This window comes from Trachypithecus francoisi, unplaced genomic scaffold (genome assembly GCF_009764315.1).
Source record: "Trachypithecus francoisi isolate TF-2019V2 unplaced genomic scaffold, Tfra_2.0 Lachesis_group19, whole genome shotgun sequence".
NCBI classification, from domain to species: Eukaryota; Metazoa; Chordata; class Mammalia; order Primates; family Cercopithecidae; genus Trachypithecus; species Trachypithecus francoisi.
In genome coordinates this window covers 37,752,082-37,774,609 of record NW_022681464.1, presented here as the reverse complement: position 1 = coordinate 37,774,609, position 22,528 = coordinate 37,752,082, and the positions used below count along the sequence as shown (strand labels likewise).

The 22,528-nt window shown below is 47.2% G+C and overlaps 1 protein-coding gene across 1 annotated transcript in view; it reads right to left on the bottom strand.

Annotated features, from left to right (window-relative positions):
• The window catches only part of EMILIN2 (elastin microfibril interfacer 2), a 61,085-nt gene that overhangs the window by 11,343 nt on the left and 27,214 nt on the right, over window positions 1-22,528 (bottom strand). The window contains exons 3-4 of the mRNA XM_033178213.1: window positions 17,758-17,933; window positions 10,434-12,359 (exon numbers count right to left, since the gene is read on the bottom strand). Of these exons, the coding sequence (XP_033034104.1) occupies window positions 10,434-12,359; window positions 17,758-17,933 (2,102 nt within the window). The remainder of the gene's footprint in view (window positions 1-10,433; window positions 12,360-17,757; window positions 17,934-22,528) is intronic.

Genomic DNA, 22,528 nt, shown 5'->3' with positions numbered 1-22,528 from the left:
CTTTGGTCACCCCCTCCCAATCTTTCACACACCAATTTATTGCTAGGCCCAGCTGATTCTAATTTTGAAATATTGCTTGGATCCTTCATTCACACCTTTTCCAGAATGCTCTTTAGAAAGCATTCTAATCATATTTTCTGCTCAAAAAGCTTCCATTGTTCTCCACTTCTCGTAAAAATCAAACTGACTGTCCTCGGCCTGGCATTCTGAGTCCCCCGCCTCCTTTGGCTGCCATCAGTATGCTCACTGGTACCCAGCTCTCATGTGACTTCCCTGGCTTCGTGCCTTTGCCATGTGCACCCCTGAAATGGCCTCTTCCAGCACCCTCACTGGAAGCGCCCTCACAACGGCACCCACTCCTGAAGTCCCAGTTCAAAACCACCTCTTCCATGAAGCCTTCTTGGATTGGTCCAGCAGGCTTGAACAGTCCTGCCTCCGCACCAGGAAGCAACATGGACCTTGGGGGCTCTTTCTGTGGTTCTGACCTTTCCTCTCTGGCTGACTGATGAATACTTGAGCATCTTAATTCTCTGCCATCCCCAGGGCCTAGCACAAGGCCTGGTAACTGACACTGAACAATTTAAGTATTGGGTGAATAAAAGAAGGCTGAACCTATCTATGACAGGCACTGTGGGCTATGCACCCTAAGAAGGCTGAACCTATCTATCACAGGCACTGTGGGCTATGCACCCTAATTCCTGCCAGCCATTAAATTTGGGAACCCTAATTTTGCCAAAAATAATTGCCATTCTGGGGTCCTAACAAGGCAGTTCTGATACATATAGGACAGTGATCATTCTGTCTTTTACTATAATCCATTTTAACATATCCATTCCTCCCTCAACACCCAGACTTGTTACACTAGTGGAAGGCCGAGGAAAAAGAATGAATTAGATATTGCTTGAGCCAAGTATCTTCAGTGGATCTCCTTGGGGAGTCTGTGCATGGGGGCCATGGACAGCTGAGGGCTCCAAAGCAGCCCGCCACATCACAGCAGCGACAGTCATGAAAAAGCGACGTCTCATTCGGATGGGTGCCCCCAGCCCTGGCCTCTCCCAGCTCCGGCTCAGTCCACAGCATCACGTGGGGTGCCGAATGCACACATTTATGACCAAGTCTTAACAAAGGCTGGATAGCACTCTGCTCATTCTCTCCAGCAGCCGACTGCTTTCTGAACTGAACATGTGTTTCCAATTCAAGAACGGACCATTTGAAATGAATTCTTCATAAGAGCCAAGGGTTGCTCCTCATGTGTTTTAACTCCTGAAGAATGATAGGGACAGACCAGCCACACCACACCAGGCCTGCCTGACACCCCACATGGGTCGGGTAGGGTCACAGCCTCATCATGGGTGAACCTGACATGTAGGGATTGAAGGCCATTCCCTGTCCTCGAAAACTCCTATTGAAAGTCAATTTCAAAACCAAATATCAATTTCAACTTTTACTAAAACAAAGACTTTCCTAAGAAAATCCCCAATAATTCATGGGCTGATGTGCTAAAAACAAGTGTCTTCCCCCCGAACTAACACCCTCGCTCATTAAGGAGTCAGGGGTTGCCTCCCGTCTCCAGGAAGCCCTGCTTTCTGCAAGAGCCCTGAGCAGCTGGGCTGCAGGAGGAGACCTGGGGAAAGGGTTGGCCCTGTTCTTGGCAACTAAGGGATGTCTTGTCACAGAGCAGAGGCTGTTGGAGAAAGCCTGGCCTTAGCCGTTAGAGCCTGTGGCTGAGACTTGGCTGTGGGAAAGCCACTGAAACCTTGTCCATGCAACGGGCTCAACCTGCAGTGTCCTCCTGTCATCCAGGCAGAAATTGATGCCCATCAGATGAAGCAATGGATGTGGGTATGCCCCGCTAATGCCCCACTATTTGTAAAACACTGTGCAAATGTTAAGTGTAATTCATCAGAAGTCCAGTGAAGGTGAAATCTGATCTCCCTGCCATCCAAAAGGTATACCTGCTGACCAAATGCTGAAACTGGAGATGTGTTTTAAAGATGCTGATCAAGACTTCAGACTTTTTAATAAAAAAAAGAAAAAAAACTTCAAAGTGCTGACATACAGAAAGCTAAGTGGATGGACGGAAGATGCTTTCACAGTTGACTGCTCCGCTGAGTGGCAAAACTCTAGTTCCTGGGAAATAACCCCCATACCATCATGGACTAAAGCATGAGAAATGCTGGACTCATCAGAAAATTCAGAGAAACTGTGGCTTGTGGTGCTGAATGGGTGCGGGGTGAGCTTAGACAAAGGGTTTTTTTTGAAGAAACAGTTGTTGGTCTTCCCTGAAGGACAGGAGGGCAGGCCACCAAGCTGGCTGACAAGCAGGCATGCAAAAGGATCCCTGATGCTGACAAGGCAAACGTGCATTCCCTGGAATAGTTCTACTCCAAGTCAATGGCCATCTCAATGCTGCTTTTGAGCTGGGCACTGTGGCTTATGCCGGCAATCCCAGTAGTTTAGGAGGCTGCAGTGGGAGGATCGCTTGAGCCCAGGAGTTCAAGACCAGCACTTTCAACATAGCCAAACTCTGTCTTGATAAAAAACTTAAAAAATTAGCTGGGCATGGTAATTTGTGCCTGTAGTTTTGGCTATTCAGAAGACTGAGGCAGGAGAATAGCATGAGCCCAGGAGTTCAAGGCTATAATCACACCACTGTACTCCAGCCTGGGCAACAGAGCAAGACCCTGTCTCAAAAATAAATAAGTAAATAAATTTTTTTTTTTTGAATTTGGTTTGAATGAAAAAAAAAAAAAAAAACCCTTGAGCTTCTAAGAGGGAGCACTGTGTTGGTTGCACTGCAGAAGGTGCCATATTGACACCAAAATGATAAGAATCCAGACCTAACAATGTGAAACCAGTAGAATAGGGCTAAATACAGACTATGGGTCTAAATTTCTGCAAAGTACAAACTAGTGAATGTTGAAATATAAATACAGCTTTAGTCATGTATGCTAGCATCCATGGCAATACATTTGAGCTGGAAAGTAATTTGCTATCACGGAACCCCAACAGAGAAGGCACTCACCCAGCTGAGCATCAGCAGCACTTGGAATTTTTAAATTTTTTTTAGAAATTCACAAGCGAGGCCAGGCGCAGTGGGGCTCATGTCTGCAATGCCAGCACTTTGGGAAGCTGAGGTGGGTGGATCACCTGAGGTCAGCAGTTTGAAACCAGCCTGGCCAACATGGTGAAACCCTGTCTCTACTAAAAATACAAAATTAGTGGGGTATGGTGGCAGGTGCCTGTAATCCCAGCTATTCAAGGAGGTTGAGGCAGAATTGCTTGAACCCAGGAGGCAGAGGTTGCAGTGAGCCGAGACTGTGCCACTGCACTCCAGCCTGGGCAACAGAGCAAGACTCTATCTAGAAAAAAAAAAAATAGCAAGAAAGAAATTCACAAGCTGATTCTAAAATTTATATGGGCGTGCATAGGAGGGTCTACACTGCTTGATTTTAAGACTCACTATAAAGCTACAAAATAAGCTACCAGGAGAGACCTCAAAAACTGGAACAGAATGGAGTCCGTAAGTGGGCTCACACAAAACTGACTTCTCCTGGTGGTGCAGTGTCAAAGTCAGTGGTCCATTCTGTGTCCTCCCTTCCCCCTGCCTCCTCTGTTTTTGGGCACAGCTTACCTGGGGTGGGTAGATCCCACTGCCTCTGGGGTAGCCTTCCTTCAATTTCTAGGACTAGAGCCAGCAGTTTGTTTGTTTTAGTCACAAATTTAATTACAAATTCCTGGGCCTCACCTCATCCCTGCTGAACAGCGATCTCCTGAGTGAGCCCAGGAGTTCCTTTTTTGTTGTTTTTTTGTTTTTTGTTTTTTAAGATCCCAGAGGCATTTGTGCACACAGCTCTGGAAAAGCTCTGTTCTCAGAACACTGCAGCTTTAAGTTCAAGGCTAAGATGCAGAAAAGCAGCTGCGGTTTACACAAACCAAAGAGCATCGTAGAAACCTGATGCCCACAGGATAAAGGAGGCGAGTTGTCAGGAGTTCCCTGTGGCCTGAATAGAAGCAATTTATTGAGCCTTTATATGTTTATAAAACCCTAAGTCCATCATGCTGCCTTGGGCCTACACTCTCCCCAAACTCAGCTGATCTCGAGTTGGGGCAAAGGGGTCAGAATGTTGGCATCAGGCAGTGCCCTGGCCAGGCTTTCTGGTTAAATAGTTATTTGAGAAGGCTGTGCTTTTTCATTCTTATAACTTAAATAACTCCATAAAAATAGTAGGCTGAAACCTGCAGCACTCCTAAAAGAAATGCTATGATGAAAATTACTCAGAGACATGAGCAGAAAAGGGTGGGAGAACAGAAAAAGGAAGTGATGCCGTTATGTCTAGTGTGCCGACATCGACGCCGGCTGGCTCTTCGTGGAAGCGTGACATCTGGAAAGAGAAGTCCCCTGCACTCAGCTCCATCCCTCTGCCTACCCTTCCTGCTCGCCACCAGCACCCCTTCCTTCCCCTACTGGGAGAGGAACAGTGGGAGTGTGGGGTCCAGCTGAGGCTCAGCCTCTGCGTGGGGCCAGGGGAAGCTGCTAAACCCAGCTGGGGAGGGCAGGCTGCGCCATTCTCCACACGCTGCTGCCACTGGGCTGCAGGCTGGGGCATCCTGGGTCCCAGGCATGGAGACAGCCTCTGCTGTCTCCCTGTGAATCACTCGTGGGTCAAGACTCGAGTGGGGGTAAGGCTGGACAACTTGAGGAAAGGGAACTAAAGAGGGTGCCTGCTGAGGCAGGGCAAAGGCTCGATGCTCCCCCCACCTGTGAAAATGGGAGTGAGTCCATCTGGGAAGGAGGGCTCAAATCTGTGACCACACTGTCTAGGGAATAAAGGGCCTCGAGGCTCCTTTCCATTTAGAACCTAATTTGTTCGTAAGTGATGAGATTCTGCTCAACAAAACTATTGATCCATGAGATACATGAAGCTGTGAATGCTGAAAAGGGAGATCTCTACACTTTTTTTTTATTTTTAAGAGACAGGATTATGCTGTACTGCTCAGGCTAGAGAGTAGTAGTGCGATCATAGCTCACTGCAGCCTCAGAGTCCTGGGCTCAAGGGATCCTCCTGCCTCAGCCTCTTGAGTAGGTGGAACCACAGGTGCACACCACCACACCCAGCTAATTTGTGATTTGTACAGACAGGATCTCACTGTGTTGCCCAGGCTGGTCTTGAACTCCTGTGCTCAAGTGACCCTCTCTGCCTTGGCCTCCCAAAGTGCTGGGATTACAGGCATGAGCCACTGCCCAGCCATTTCTAAAGCTTTTTATACTGTCTATTTGAACCCTAATTTTAAAAAGAAGAAAAAGAAAGGGAAAGCAAGAAAAACAAAAAAAAAGCCATGACCATCTACAGCATCCCCGCAGCCACCAGGGCCCCTCACCCTGTGTCTTCTGTGTTTACAGGCCCTCTCTCACTCTTCCAAGGCTGGAGGCCTGGGGGTTTATAGGTAGAGAAAGGGAGAAAAGTTCAGTCATGAACAGATTAAACATCCATTCTAGGGGAGGTTTAAGTAATAGGTAATATTTCCTGAGTGATTACCAAGTCCAGGACACTAGTTAATCACCCACTGTTTATAAGCATGGATGAGCTCAGATTTCAATGGAAGTCATCACTCCCCAAATCCTTCCATAGTTTCTCATGGCACTTAACATCTAGCTCCTTTATCACAGCCTAGAAAGCCCACGTGATCTCATTCCTACCGCCGCTTTGACCTCATTGCCAATGACCTGCTGCTTTGCTTCTACACTTGGCCAGACCAGTATTCTGGGTTTTTCAAAAGAGCTTCCTCATAGCCCTTGAGAATGCTGCTCCCTCTGCCTGGACCGTTTTCTCAAAAGTCTATTTTTTTTTGTATTTTTTGTAGAGACAGGGACTCCCTGTGTTGCCCAGGCTGGTCTTGAACTCTTGGGCTCAAGCAATACACCCGTCTGAGCCTCGCAAAGTGTTGGGATTACAAGCGTGAGCCACTGTGCCCAGACATGTGGACCTTTTGTCCCCCAACCTCCTGCTCCAAAAAAATTGTCTGGGCACACTGATTCATGCCTGTAATTCCCAGCACATGTAATTACAGCACATGCCTGAATCCCAGGCTGAGGCAGGCGAATCATTTGAGTCCAAGAGTTTGAGACGAGCCTGGGCCACATGGTGAAACCCATCTCAAAAAAAAAAAAAAAATAGCTGGGCATGATGACACGTGCCAGTAGTACTAGCTACCTGCGTGGCTGAGGTGGGAGGATCACCTGAACCTAGAAAGGTTGAGGCTGCAGTGAGCTGTTATTGCACCACTGTACTCTAGCCTGGGTGACAGAGCAAGATCCTGCCTCAAATATATATATCTGGCTGTGCACAATAGCTTATGTTTGTAATTCCAGCACTTTGGGAGGCTGCAGTGGATCACCTGAGGTCAGGAGTTTGAGACCAGCCTGACCAACATGGTGAACCCTTGTCTCTACTAAAAATACAAAAATTAGCTGGATGTGGTGGCAGACACCTGTAATCCCAGCTACTTAGGAGGCTGAAGCAGAATCGCTTGAACCCGGGAGGTGAACATTGCAGTGAGCCAAGATTGCACCACTGCACTCCAGCCCCAGTGACAGAGGGAGACTCCATCTCAAAAAAAAGTTTTATATATATATATATATAATATATATGTAATATATATTATATGCATATATTATATGCAATATATATGTGTGTGTGTGTGTGGTGTGTGCGCGCATGTAATTTCAGGAATCCCTTTTAAGCCCAAGGAAGAACACCTGCCCTTAACAGAAGGACACGAAAGAGACTTGGATCTATTTAAGCATCAGTTGAAGCCCCTTCTTCTCCCCTATTGGTTGCTTCTTGGATAATTCAGCCTCACCTCAGTGATGCTTCCAAAGGAAATAGGATCTGTGAAGAGGGCAACAGGCTGAGTAGAAACACCACAGTGTGTTTTCCTGGTCTGGCGATCTGCTTACTGGTCCGAAACCATCACACATCTTCACCTCTGGACCTGTGCTCACTGTGGTAGATATCATGACCACCATTAATCCCCCTTCCTTCCCCAAACATACCAGCCACATCACCCTTCAAGAGCAGACCTGCTTTGACAATAGAATGTGGCAGCAGTGATGCTGCTCCAGCTCTCGGCTAGCCTGTGGGAGGCCCAGCAGCTTCCACTTTCCCTTGACAGTTGCCATCGTCTGACTACTTGAGACCGCCATGCTGTGAGGAAGCCCTGGTTGGCCACACGGAGAGAGAGGGGCCAGGTGGAGGAGCACCGAGGCACCAGACGTATGACGGAGTCTTCACAGACCTTCCAGTCAACCGCAAGCCAAATGCAGCTGAATGGGCGACTCAAGTTGATGCCACATAGAGCAGAAGAACCGCTGAGCCAAGCCCTGCCGGGGTTCCTGACCTACAGAATAATGGAAACTAATACATCTTTGTTGTTTTAAGCCAGCAAGATTTGGAATGGGTTGTTATAATGCAATAAATAGCTAATCCACTATGTCCTCCCCTCCTGCTTTCTGAATCCCATCCATCCCTCAATCAGATCCAGTAACATCTCCTCTGGAAGCTTCTCTCATCTCACCTCATTCCTCACCCTATCAGCCTCTGTACTCTGCTGGGTAAATACCTACACTGAGGGCTCGGCTCAGGGCTCTCTCCTCAGAATCCCTCCCTGACTTCCACTGTGGGTGCTTCTCTGAACACCCAAGGTATCTCATGCACACCCCATTCCTGTGACCATCTGTCTGCTTGTTTCCCCATCAGACTGTCTTTTATCCACATACTCCCCCACACAGCCATTACCTCCCACATAATAGGGGCTCAATAAGATCTTATGAACTAAAGGGATCAACCGCTATGATCTCATTCACTCTCTCTGCAGACCTGAGTCTCTTTCCCACTGTGATTGCAAATGCTTTAGACTAAGGATTATACCTACTTATCTCGAGGTCCCCCAAGAGCTTTGCACATGGTAGGCACTCAATAAACATTCTGTTGACTTTTAACTGACTGACATGTCACTCTCACGGTGACCTTAGCTCCAGATTCTCCCATGTCCCTCTGATACTCAGGTTCCAGGTCTCCTAGACCTGGATGCTAGACAAGGGCAGAGGAGGCTCTGCTTGTTTATTTCTGGCTCTTTTCCAATCAATGAAATTCTTGAAACTCCATGCAGTCTACACTCACCACAATGAGCTCTGTCCAAAGGGATAATGTTTTATAAGTCACATTCTCTTTTAAAAGGATTCACCCCCAACTCCTACTGCAACAGACAAATGTGAAAATGTTAACACAGCTTCCCACGCCACCAGAGAGTTCCAAATCAACTGGAATTATCTGATTCAATCTGTTATCGTAAGACACAGACCAGACAGCGTTGTCACCACAAGGGACAATCATTCTATGAACACATACATGGTCTTGTGACCTCTACTCAACATTCCAGAGATAGAGGAGCTGTGTGGCCCTGGAGCGGGGGAAGGGCTGGGTTATAAATAGTGAGGTGCAGCAGGCCGGACACTGGGGTGGGGGCCAGATTCCTGGTCCTCCTGGGCCTAGGCGACTCCTCATCTGCAAGATAAGCACAGTGCTCTGGGGACATCCAGGGCATTTCCCACCTACCTCGGACCCTCTCCACCCTCCTGAGCTGCCAGGACCTGGCCCTGGCTCTCCCTGGCCAAGCCAGAGCTTGCCTGCTTCCCATGTTCTAGCCTGCCCTGCCTTGGGTTTTATGTCACATCTGGGACTTGATCATAAAATCCCAAGGCTCACAGAGGCCGTAAAATCTCAGTTCCTTGTGCAAGGGCCTGTGTCACCCGGAGCGGAACCAGGTCAGGGAGGTAAAAGTCCCAAAGGCAAGCAAGGGAGAAAAGAAAACAGGGACGGGGAGGTCAGGAAATAGGCTCCTTCTAGCACAAAGCAGGTCCCTCAACAAGTCCCTGTGGACCAAGTAAGTCTGCACTCAGCTCTGGGAGACACACAGTCATCATGGCCGGACTGGAAGAAAATAATTCTTGGATGTAGCCTGGCCTGGTTCTCATCCTGGCTCCCCCACTGAACAGCCACATGACTTCGGGCACATTTTCACTGTTGGAAAACAGCCTTTCTGTGAGGCCGTGATGGAATTCAGTCCCCGTGAAGGGACTAAGCCGGAGCTGTACACTTTCTATGTGTGTACATAGAAAAATGTACACAAAAACGCGAGCTCCCTCTTCCTTCCTTTCACACCCGGACTCCAACTAGAGGGGGCTGGCTCATGTCTGAGGCTGTCTCAGAGTGTAAACCCAGGTACAAGAGAAGTTCTGTCCTTCAAGGAGACTGCGTTTAGCAGTAGCTAAACAATCTTTTGCTACCCCCAAGTAGCAAAAAATCTTATTGCATATATTACTCATTCATTCATTCATTTGTTCAACAAACATGTTTGTTGAGTGCCTAAGGTGTAACTAGCATTGCTCTCAGCACTACTGCTGAGCTTCCTGGATCCAGGCACTATGGAGCTTCAGATAGTTCCTGCCCCTAAACTGCTCTCATCCACGGTCGTGTCTGGAAACAAATATGACAGCATCCTATCTGCCATCAGCTAAGCCCTGAAGGTGATAATGACACAGATAAAAAGTGATGCTTGAAGAGAGGTACGCAGGAGACTCCCTAGGTAGAAGAGAGGACAACATCCACTGCCCGAAGCTGTTATGCCAAAAATCTGACCCCAACTCTGAGCTCACCAACCTGATTCTACAGATAATGTTTTGCCATCCATCTGTGGGAAGAACCAGTTTTCCTTTATTTTCAATGTGTTGTGAACTGATATTTTTGTAAAATACATAGATCATGTGCTTAAACACTGCAATGTTGTTAGTTTGTTTATTTATTTGAGATGGTACCTCACTCTGTTGCCCAGGCTGGAGTGCAGTGATACCATCTTGGCTCACCTTAACCTCCGCCTCCCAGGTTCAAGCAATTCTCCCACCTCAGCCTCCCTACTAGCTGGGACTACAGGCGCATGCCACCACACCCCGCTCATTTCTGCGTTTTTAGTAGAGATGGGTTTTCACCATTTTGGCCAGGTTGATCTCAAATGCCTGAACTCAGGTGATCCACCCTCCTTTGCCTCCCAGAGTGCTGGGATTACAGGCATGAGCCACTACGACCGGCCTGTCAAATTATTTTAGAAGTTCCTAAATATTAACATTGAGAATATATAATTTATCTCATTGCTACCCAGCACCAAATAATCCAGGCACCAGTCTAGGAACCACATTTGGGTAGGACTGATAGCATTTAGTTCATTCCGTGAACTGTCCAAAATCTAGCATAATACTGTCACATTTTTACCTGATGAAGTTTCAACAAAATCAAAAATGAACAAAATATTATTTTAAAAATGTTGTTGCGTGCTGCAAAGAAATACAAGAAATAGAATTGTAAGATTCAACTTACTTGCTGATGGTTGAAATTTGACCAGATCTTGCAAATCAGTAGAAATCTGGAAGACGTGGCTGTAGAACTGCTGGACTGAATTCTTCAGGCCAGAAATGTCTCTGGAATGCGACCTGAGTGTTCCGTTCATCTGCCTAACGCAGTTCCACAGGCTGCTGACATGCTTGTTGAGCCCTTCCTTGATCCTCTGAAGATTTCCTGAGATAGAGTCCAGCTTGCTGCAAGTTTTTTCCATATGAGACACCCTGCCCTCCACCATGGAGACCTCCCTCTGGACCCCCTGTGTGCTTTCCTTACAAGCGTCCAGTTCCGAGAGGAGCTGGCTCTGCAACCTCTGCCACCCCTCCTCCAGCTGACTGCAGCAATGGGTCATGGGGTGCTGGGGGGACGGCAGGGTGTCCACTGTCCTTTCTTGCTCACCCACCTTAGTGAACCCATCCACACCAGCATTTTCACCTGCTCTACAGTTGCTCAATTCCTTCTGAAGATGAGCCACATTATTTTCTGTGTGGTTTAATTGAGAATAAAGAAAACTAAAATCCTGTTGAAATTTCTGGATGGTTCGTTCGGTTTCTTGAAACTTACTGTGCATCGTGTCGTTGAGAGATTTCAAAAGGTGCAGGTTGTCGCGTACTGCGCGATCTTCCCTGTTTGGCAAGGCACCTTCCATCCCGTGAGGCTTTCCCTGGATGTTCTGCAGGCAAATGTCTTCAACAAATTGAACTTTGTCCTTCAGGTGGTTTAATTCCATCATGACCCGCTCATCTCCTGGCCCTGACACTCCTGGCAGGGCTGCTGCCCCTGGGGGACTGAGCTCTGCACCAGTGTTGTTGGCCATGTGTAGGAGAACAACCCCCAGACGGTCTTCCAGAGACTGTATTTGCTGATCGACAAGCTGCTTCAAGTCACCCACCTCTCCATTAATGGTCCCCCGAAGGGTTTCCTCAATGTAAAAGCAATGCTCTTCAGCGTTCTTCTCCGTCACGTTGATCCTTGCATCAAGTTCGTTCCATTTTGCATCAAAATCCACATCTGGCTCTGGAACTATAAGGCGGTCAAACTCATTGTCCATTCTTCCATTCAGCATTCTGGTGGCTTCAGCAACTCTCTCAATTTTCTGGTCCAACGTCTTGATCTGTTGACCAATGTCGCCATTCTTTTCACTGTCACAGCAGTTTGCCTGGGCTGAAGGCTTCTGTAGCCGGGCTCGGAGGTCATTCATCTCTTTTCTCAGGCTTGTTTCCTTCTCCCCTATGAGCTCTATCACTCCCAGGTAGCTGCTCCCATAGTCGTCACACTGCTGTTGGAGGCCAGTGAGCTTGTACTCACACGAGTTTTTCAGGTCAGCCAGCTTTCTGTCCATGCCCTCCATGAGCTCCTCTCTCAGGGCGTCGATCTTACTGTCCACATAGGCTTGGTAGAGCTCGTTGGTTGTCATGGTCACCGTTGGGCCCTGGGCTGCTTCCTGGAGCTGTCTGAGCTGCCCTTCATAGCCCTTCACTTTTCCATCCAGCTCTTCCAGCTTGTCACTTTTGTTCTTTAGAGTATCTTTGACTTCAGCCAATTCAGACTTGATGTCCTTCACGCCAGATTCCTTAGTGTTGAAGACGCCAGGACTCCGGGCCGTTTCTGTGTCTCCACTAATGGTGGTGTCAGGCTTGGGGTGCTGGCTGCTGAGCCCTGGCGCCCGTGTTTTACTGGCATCATCCTGAGTGGCATGTTTGAGATTTTCACTCACTCCAGCAAGGGAAGACTGGAGGTCAAGAACCGTCCTTGTGAGTCGGAGAACCTTCTCCTCTAGCACCTGTATCTTCTTTTCCTGAAGTTCCTGGGGCCCCTCTTTTGGATCTACTCCCCGGCTTGGTTGTGCTGTACCAGTTGGGGACAAAGTCTTCTTGGGCTGTGAGACTTGGCTGGGTTCATTATCTATTACAAAGATAAAGTTGGACATGAATGAACACTTTCTACCTTTAGCCAGATTCTGCCAAGACAGTAAACAGGGTACCTACAAAACACACGTACACCTTCACTTACAGGTCACTACACAATTGTAGGTAATTACTGTGGTACAGTAGAAAAGAGTAAGGGCTTTGGAGTCAAATAGACCTCTGTTTGCATTCTGGCTCTGCTATTTACTGTTTGTCCTTGAGCAAGTTAACTAACTTCTGTGAACTATAATCTTCTCATCTATAAAGAAGGGGTACAATCCCTCCTAGAGCTGTTAAAATAATATGTACATGGCACCAATTAGATAACCAATGGTCTCTTTCACCCTAAGGGGAAATATTCGTTATCTGCTTTATCATATGAATACTTCATTCCCATATTAGTGAACTGCAGCCACACCCCAAGAGTTGACTACATACAGTAAAACCACAAGAAGCCACTTCAGCAAGATCCACCCATTAGCTGTTGCATGGTGATATCATATGATATCATATCATCTGATGTTACCCTCAAAGCAGTGCCTGAATGTTTTCTCTTTTACTTTTATTAACATCTCTGTGCTCGAAGAGTCTCAGAGACATTGTTTAGCCCTGCTTGCAGTTTGGGAGACAAAAAACAATAGAGATAAAGCAACTATTCCATCAGTGTCTTCTAACAGCAGCACCGTCTGACCATATATAGTAAGATTCACTAAGTCAAAGAATGCAAATATCGAAAGTTGCTCAGGGAGGTGGTGTGTGCCTGTAGTCTCAGTTACTAGGGAGGTGGGAGGATGGTGTGAGCCCAGGAGTTCAAGGGCATCCTGGGCAATATAGCAAGACCCTGAATCTTTAAAAAAAAAAAAAAAGAAAAAAAGAAAAAAAAAGAAAGAAAGAAGAAAAAAAGAAGAAGAATGCAAACACTGAATTTTGGGTAATCTTATTGTGAGAAAACACCAAGGAAACAATCCAAAAGAAAGAAAAAAAATATTAATTTTTAATAATGATAAGGGGGGAATGATAGTGATGAGTCCTAAAACAAAGATAAATTAATAGACATAGAGATAAATAAAAAGGGGACTATCAAAACCTGCAGCAATAGGACAATAAGAAACAAACTATGCCCTGAGTACAGCAGGATACAAGAAATACTGCGCCCGCGCATGACGGCTCACACCTGTAGTCCCAGCACTTTGGGAGGCTGAGGCAGGTGGATTGCTTGAGGATAGGAGTTCAAGACCAGCCTGGCCAACATGTGAAACCCCATCTCTACTAAAAATACAAAAATCAGCCAGGTGTAGTAGCGGGTGCCTGTAATCCCAGCTACTAGAGAGGTTAGGGCAGAAAAATCACTTGAACCCAGGAGGCGGAGGTTGCAGTGAGCCGAGATAGCACCACTGACTCCCGCCTGGGCAACAGAGAGAGATCCTGTCTCATAAAAAAAAAAAAAAAAAAAAAAGAAAGAAATACTGGCCGGGCGTGGTGGCTCAAGCCTGTAATCCCAGCACTTTGGGAGACCGAGACGGGCGGATCACAGGTCAGGAGATCGAGACCATCCTGGCTAACATGGTGAAACCCCGTCTCTACTAAAAACTACAAAAAACTACCCACGCGTGGTGGCGGGCGCCTGTAGTCCCAGCTACTCGGGAGGCTGAGGCAGGAGAATGGCGTAAACTCAGGAGGCGGAGCTTGCAGTGAGCTGAGATCCGGCCACTGCACTCCAGCCTGGGTGATAGAGCAAGACTCCATCTCCAAAAAAAAAAAAAAAAAAGAAATACTGAAAGAGGTTAACACTGACAAACTTGGCAACTATAGTGAGACATATCATATAAAGTAGAAAAAGTCAAACACAACATAGGTTGCAATTAAATAAAATGCATTAACACAATACACTGGAAAACATTGGAAATTAATTTAGAATGCTATAGATATTTGAATTCAATGATCATTGTTTTTTCCTCCTCTGAACTTTTGCACAAGCTCATAATAGCAGCTATTATTAAAATCAAGTTAGTAGTAAAACCAAATCTGAAATTCAGATATCCAAATTCCCAAGAATCTTTCTTTTTGCAGACAACTAAAAAGAACACCTCGTTTTCCTTACTGAAATATTTATTCTCTCCTAAGATGCTAAAGAAAGAAACAGGTCATTGAGTCATATGCAAGTGGAAATGCTGTTCTGAGCAAAGGAAACAAAACAAAGGGCAGTGAAGGGGAAGATTGAGGATGTAAGGAAACGCTTTGCTCATATGCCACTGGTGACTGTGCAAATTGCATTTTTTTCAAAGGATAATTTGGCAATATGTATCAAAATACTCAGAATCTTTTGACCCTACAATTACACTTCAAGAAATTTATTCTAGTAAATAATCAGAAATGAGTACAAAAATTTAATAGGAAAAGATGCGTATTCATACATGATCTATAATAGTGAAAAATTACAAACAACCTAAGTGACCAACAGTAGAGGATGGTGTTCAGTAACTCACATTCTCTCAAGTCATTAAGTGGTATTGTAGAATATTTCATGACATGGAAGGTTGTCCATTATAGGTTATTCAGTAAAAAATAAGCTCCAGGTCAAGTGCAGTGGTTCACGCCTGTAACCCCAGCATTTTGGGATGCTGAGGTGGGAGGATCACTTGAGTCCAGGAGTTCAAGGTTGTGAGCTATAATCATGCCACTACACTCCGGCCTGGGTTACAGAGCAAGACCCTGTCTCTAAAAAAGAAAAAGTTGCAAAAATAGTATGTTTTTTTATAATGACAGTGAATTCAGGATATGTTCGTCCATTCTGTATTGAAATAAAGGAATATCTGAGACTGGGTGATTTGTGAAGAAAAGAGGTTTATTTGGCCCACAGTTTTGCAGGCTGTACAAGCAGCATCTGCTTCTGGTCAGGACCTCAGGAAGCTTTTACTCATGATGGAAGATGAAGAGGGGGCCAATGTGTCACATGGTAAGACAGGGAGCAAGAGGGAAGGAAGAAGGCGCCAGGCTCTTCCAACCAACTAGCTCTCATGTGTACTAACAGAGCAAGAACTCACTCATTACTGCAAGGAGGGCATCAAGCCATTCATGAAGGATCAACCTCCATGACCCAAACACCTCCCATGATGCCCCACCTCCCACAGTGAAGATCACATTGCAACATGAGATTTGAAGGGGATAAACTTTCAAACATATATATCAGAGGATAAGCATTTCTTTTTACTCCTTCCTAAAATCCCACTAAAAGGACAAAAAAAGGAGGGGGGAGACAAAAAAAAAAAAAAAAAAACTATTCAATTCACACACAAAAAACTGGGAGTCAGAAGAGTTTTGGTCTTTTTTTAACAGCAATATTGGAAGCTAGAGAAAAACTGAGCACTATTTTGAAAATTCTGAAGGAAATTGATTTCCGACCTAGATTTCTGAAGCTAGAATAAAAAATAGTTTTCACACTATAAAGTGGTAAAAAGTTTGCTTCCCATGTAATTGTCTCATGAAGCTACTAAAGGACATGCTCAAGCAAAGCAAGGGGATAAACCAAGAAAGAGGGAGCAGGCGACACAGGAAACAGGGAATTCAATAGGAGAGGGGTAAGTTAACATCCTCGGGTGATGACAGGGAAAGAGAACGTCCCGTCCAGGTAGGACAAGTGAGAAGGCTCAAAGGAGACTTCTTCAAGAAGATGAAACTGCTGTGTCTGTTTCATATGGAGGGGACATTTAGAGAACCAGAGAAGAGCTGGGTTGAAATAGCAATAAAAAGAAAACCAAGCAAAGGAAAAACATAAGACAATGATTAACTGTAAGGATTCAGGCAGCTGTGTAGAAAGAAAACCTATTCACAGTACACCACATGGCTCAGCTGTAAACATTATCTACATAGTTATTACAATGTAAACATTGAATTCTGAACAAATAAAGAATACGGTCTAACTATATGGAAGGGATGGGGGGATAGGAGCCATGTGTTCAGGAGTGGATGAAAGGGAGTTAAATTCTCACCTTCCATAATGAGAAACCAATAGATGTGGAGGTAAATTCCAAAAGATTCATCTGAAGAGTTTAAAGTACTACCTCTGAGAAGGGAAAATGAGGGAAAAGGGTTTGGGGGTGATCATTGTTTTTCCTATTCGTCCTTATAAAGCTGTTCAGCTTAAACTACAACATGCTTAAACTTCTGTCAAACAAAAACTAAAATGAAACAAAACAAAAATAAACAATTACAAGCCCCCAGCTCCCATATCATGTTCCCCCCATCCCAGTACCTGTCATGAATTATTGTAATTACTGTCTAATGTCTGCCTTCTACAAAGTCAGGGACTCTGTCTGCTTTTTTTCTCACTTATTCCAAGTACCCAGTATAGAGCTTGACAGATACAGAAGTTCAATAAATATTTGTGAGATGAATGAATTTTTAACAAAATGAATGTACAGACATAGGAAAGAGAGTAAGGTTCTATAACAAAATGTCAACAGTAGTTCTCATTTAGTCATGAGATTATGTATCCTTAAATATTTTTCCTATATTTTATAAACATTCTTTAATTGACATGCATTACTTTTGTAGTTAAAAAAGCATTTTAAAATCTATTTTTACAGACAACGTTGGGAAGCACTACAAGTTTCAAAATTGAGAACACCTCATGGTAAAATATCATTTAAGCATCTAATTTCATAAGAAAACTATGCTACATTTATTGTGACTGAACTTAAAAAGATGAAGTGATGGCCAGGCACAGTGGCTCACACCTGTAATCCCAGCACTTTGGGAGACCGAGGTGGGCAGATCACCTGACGTCAGGAGTTTGAAACCAACCTGGCCAACATGGCGAAATCCCATCTCTACCAAAAGTACAAAAATTAGCCGGTGTGGTGGCAGGTGCCTGTAATCCCAGCTACTTAGAGGCTGAGGCAGGAGAACTGCTTGAACCAGGTAGGCAGAGGTTGCAGTGAGCCGAGATTGTGCCACTGCACTCCAGCCTGGGTGACACAGCGAGACTCCATCTCAAAAAATAAAAATAAAAAATAAAAACAATTTTAACCCCCTTTAAATTCAGATGTATGCACCCAAGTAAAAACAAACAGTACATCATTACATCTGAATCTCTTTAAAACTGTGCCTCCAGGTGACACAAATCTGAACCCACTGGCATTTCCTACCCTGATTTTTAAGGCACTGGCTTTCACAACAAGCTGGCCCTAGCAAAGCAATTTACTTGCAATGAAGTTTGTCTTACAACTGCTACTGCTCCTACGAATAAATTTGTCACGTGTGGCTACCGCAGGCATCTATGTGTGTTATTTGTAGGCCATTCAATGTTCACCACTGTAAAGCACAAATCCCGTTGTTTGAAGGAGCACCGGAAATATTAAAGGTGGCCATACATAACAGCACAAATAAGAAGTTACCTGTGGCTTGCTTCAAGCTGTTTCGAGGCCGAGCGGGCGTGGGTTGGAGGGTCTTCACGGGCTCTTTGGGACCTTCTTGGCAATCTCCCCCTCTAAAGCCAGGACAGCACCTCCATTCCAACTGCGTCACTGTCTTATACCTAGTGACATACCTAGGTCTGAAGTTCACTCGATACCTGTGGACACAAGGGATGGCATCTCTTCTTTATCGGCTGCCATTACAAGCATCTTCCAGCGCTAGACCCAAATAAAGAGGACTCAGGGCACGCAGGACCCTGCCTGCTCTCCGGGTTGGCCCAGAGGGGATGTCAGTCTCCTCAGTTCAGATCTGGCTGTGGGGGGTTCAGCCTGACTCAGATCAGCCTCAGGAAGGCAGGGGCTCTCCGATCCTTCACCTGCCCTGAGCACCCCTGTTTCCCAGCAAGGGGAAGACACAGCTTAGAAAATCACCAAGACTCCCATTTGAGAAGGACACTTTTCAGCCTCCAAACCAAGCTTCTGTTTCACCAATCATCTGTTCTACAATTCACAGTTTGTGGGGACCTGTTTCAGGTGTCACTAGCGATTGTTTTGTTTTGTGTTTTAAAGAAATATTCCTGGCCAGGCATGGTGGCTCATGCCTGTAATCCCAGCACTTTGGGAGGGCGAGGCGGGCGGATCACTTGAGGCCAGGAGTTCGAGACCAGCCTGGCCAACATGGTAAAACCCTGTCTCTACAAAAAATACAAAAATTAGCCAGGCGTGGTGGCGTGTGCCTGTAGTCCCAGCTACGGCTGAGGCATGAGAATTGTTTGAATCCAGAAGGCAGAGGTTGCAGTGAGCCAAGATCATTCCACTGCACTCCAGCCTGGACGACAGAGCGAGACTGTCTCATAAAAAAGAAAAAGAAAGAAACATCCCTGGCGCCCTGCTCTCCATCGTGTCTGTGTGTTTACTGCTGCACCTCCCTTCCCCGACACTAGCAAAGGTGGCCACCAGCTTTTGGAGATAGCAGCTCACGCTATTTGTGTTCACTTTTTTACAGAGATGCCCTGGTTCATACTGTCAGTGACAGAAATCAGGAAGCAGAATTGGAAGCTCTCAAAAAGCCCTAATGACAGTGCACATTCCCTCATGCCCTGAGCAATGCAGAGAGCTTTGCGCGAGCTGGAAAGCCCTCCAGACTCAGGGCTGGGCCTGGGCCCACAACAGACTTCGACAGCCCCGCAGCCCTGGGCTCACCAGGGATGGAGGCAGGAGTTCAGCCCCCACAGGGACCCCGTTCACAGCACAGGCAAAAACCACAGCCACACAGGATGGGGCCTCCCTACTTCAGCCCAATTGCGATTTCCTGCCTTGGAAATCATCTCTCTTGAAACTCTTCAGCTCCTCTTCATTTCTTACACCAGCACCAGCAGCTGGCCTTCTTCTTGAGCCAATTCCCAGAAAGCAACAAGCTGAGTGTCACTTTTCCACATGGGTTGCTGAGAGCTGCCCATGGGGGAGGCGGGACAAAAGCAGCAGGGGGATTACCTAGCAAATCTATTCCCTCCCAAGCACCAGCCCTGTGGCAGGTGGACTTCAAAGTTACCTCCCTAAGGAAAGCACAAATCATGTGCTGGACCTTTGACACGTGATGGACCTTTGACATCCTCCCCCAGGGCCACACCCTGACAATTACACCCTGGGTATAGGATCCACCCCACGGGGACTGGCCAGGCACCCTGCAGAATCCCAAGAGGGCCCTGCTGACAGCCAGGACCCGCCAAGCCCGTTAGACTTCCTAGCACCTTCCACTGTCCCTGTTTCCTTTGGTTTTTCTTGTGTTTTTTGTTTTGTAGAGATAGGTACCACTTGGTCGCCCAGGCTGGAGTGCAGTGGTACAATCATGGTTCACTGCAACCTCAAACTCCTGGGCTCAAGCAATCCTCCCACCTCGGCCTCCCAAAATGCTGAGATTACAGCCACCATGCCTGGGTAATTTTATTTATTTATTTATATACTTATTTTTTCACTCTTGTTGCCCAGGCTGGAGTGCAATGGTGCGATCTCGGCTCACTGCAACCTCTGACTCCCGGGTTCAAGCGATTCTCCCGACTCAGCCTCCCAAGTAGTGGGGATTACAGGCACCTGCCACCACGCCCAGCTATTTTTTGTATTTTTAGTAGAGACAGGTTTCACCATGTTGGGTGGACTGGTCTTGAACTCCTGACCTAAGGTGATCCACCCACCTTGGCCCCTCAAAGTGCTGGGATTACAGGTGTGAGCCACCGTGCCTGGCCAATTTTTTATTTTATTAAGAGTTAGGGTCTCATTATGTTGCCCAGGCTGGTCTCGAGCCCATGGCCTCAAGTGATTCCCCAACCTCAGCCTCCAAGTGCTGGGATTACAGGCATGAGCCACCATGCCTGGCCTGTTTGCCTTGGTCTTTCGGGCAGTGGTTCTTAGCTTGAACCATCAGAATCACTCCGGAAACTGTGAAAAAATACCCATGCCTGGGTCTCACCCTCAGAGGTTCTGATTTAAGGGGTCTGGGGTGGCGGCCAGGCATGCAGATGTTACAAAGTTCCAGCCAGCCTTTTCCAAGAAAACTAAAGAGGAAGCCCAATAGCAAAATGAAAAAACAAGGGCTGCTCCAGGGGTTGGGGGGATGAGGAGGGGAAACACCTTCCTTCTCTCATTCTTGTCTGCCTCCACCAAGGCCCGACTATACATTTTCCCCTTTTCACAAGTGAGAAAACAGAGGCTCATGGGGTTAAGTGACTTGTCCAAGTTCAAACAGCCTGGAAGGGGCAGGGCCGCTGAACTCAAGCGTCCTCCCTGCACCCCACACAAACAGCCCTTCTCTCTGGTGATGCCTTACGTTTGAGGAAGCAGCCCTACCTGGAGATGTTCCAGAAGGCCCTAAGGGCTGGGTAAGAAGGTAGGCAATCCCCACTTCGGCCAACCCATTCCTGAGCATCCCACCCGTGGCCAGGTACACGCCAGCCCTCCGTCTCCACCACCACCTAGCAAGAGTCCTCTGTGTGGTCCTCAAAAATGTAAAAAGGGAAGAAAGCATCATTGCACTGGATTGTTTTGCGTTCTCCAGTAGAGCATAATGCCGGAAGAATGTGTAATCTCAGAAAAACGTGGTTCCTCTGAGCATTCAGACTGAATATGAAATGTGTTTGCTCTCGGGTTTTGTTCATCTGCCAGGAATGACGGCCCAGGCCTGCATGAAACCCTCTCAGAGGAGGCCGAGCCAGGCCGGGCAGAGCACACTCCTGTGCCCACTGAAGAGGAACGGCCCCCACTCCAGCCCAGCAGGGGGCTGTGACCTCCGTCATGCCCCAGAGCGGAAGAAAGGCCTTGCTGTGCCAACACACTTTGTTCTTTTCTTTCAAGGCAATTTTATTCTGGGGCCAGCTCCCTGCTCCTAATGCTGGAAAGTTCCCTGGAGCCTCCGCCCCTCCCACTCTCCACATGTTCCCCACTCCTGTTCCGCGTCTCATCTGCCTGCTGTTGAGTTTCTGGCCAAGGGAGTTCAGGTTGAGGCGCTCCTGACAAGTTTTCAAGTCTAGCGTGGGGAAGAGGCCTTCCTGGCTGGCACCAACAGCTGGAACCCGTCAGCAGCCACCTCCTGCGGTGGGAAAGCTCCCTAGGGATGTCGCACGGTGATGACAGGGCTGGATCTCAGAGGCGGCCTTGGGCCCGCTAGTCAGCCCTCAGGCTCAGTTGGGAGGGAGCTCAGGGGGAGGGGGAGATGAAAGGGTTGGCCAAACCCAAATCCCTACTGGGATTTTCCCAGCAGAAAGGGGTTCCCACTAAGGCAGTAGCCAGCTAGAAGGTTCCCTAGAGGATGGGGAGCAACCAAGGAGGATTCTGGGTCACCCTCTTCATCACCTAAGGCACTGCAGGAAAATAGCCAATAAGCTTAGAAAATGTCAAGGAATTTTCAGGAAAATTGTGCCTTAATTGGTGGAGGGTGCTCATACCTTTCTCAAAGTCCCCAAGTCGTTGTCAAGTGCAGCCAGAGTGGAGAAGCCCAATCCAGGCTCCATTTCCTCCCTCCAGGGAATCGGCCACCCTCGTATTAGGCCTGGGAGCCAGAGGACCAGGCAGGGGACATGAAGCAGAGGCAGGCAGCCCAAGCATCCCCAGGGGCCCCTGGGCTGCGAGCACACGGGAGATGCTCACTGCATCCAGAATCAGTCAACTAACTGCAGCGTGGGGGTGGCCAAGCCCAGGCACCCGCAGCCAGAGGAACAGTTAAGGCGGCGGGGCTGGGCGGCGCTGGAGGGCGGACTAGGCTGCAGCCCTGGCTCCCTTCCCAGCCTCGGCTGTGACTGTGATCGTTCCCCAGCCCTCTGGAGAGCCCCGTCCACAGCTGCCTTGGGTATGGGCTGGGGCGGTCCTTGGAGCTGTAACCCTGGGCCTGTTGCCCTGCCGCCTCACCCCTGTGAACTCTCCCCCATTCCAGCCAAGTCTCCTTTCCGCCGCCTCTTCCTCTAAAACCCTTTTTGGAGATGAAACAAGGGTTTCCCATTTTTACGGGTTCAGCCAATGTGTCAAGACACTGGACTGGCCCAGGAGATTCTAATGAGAAGGAAGGTATCAAAAAAAAAGGCCTGGAAAAGTTGTGTCAGTGTCCAGGGACCATATGACTGGAAGTGTCCCTGTTAAAATGTGATAAAATGACAGTACCTTCACTTGACATCAGCCCCACAGACTCCTTCCACTGACTCAAGTTGAGACCTCCTTCCTAACACACCTCAGTTCACACGTGTGTTTGCTCACTCCGTGTTTGTCT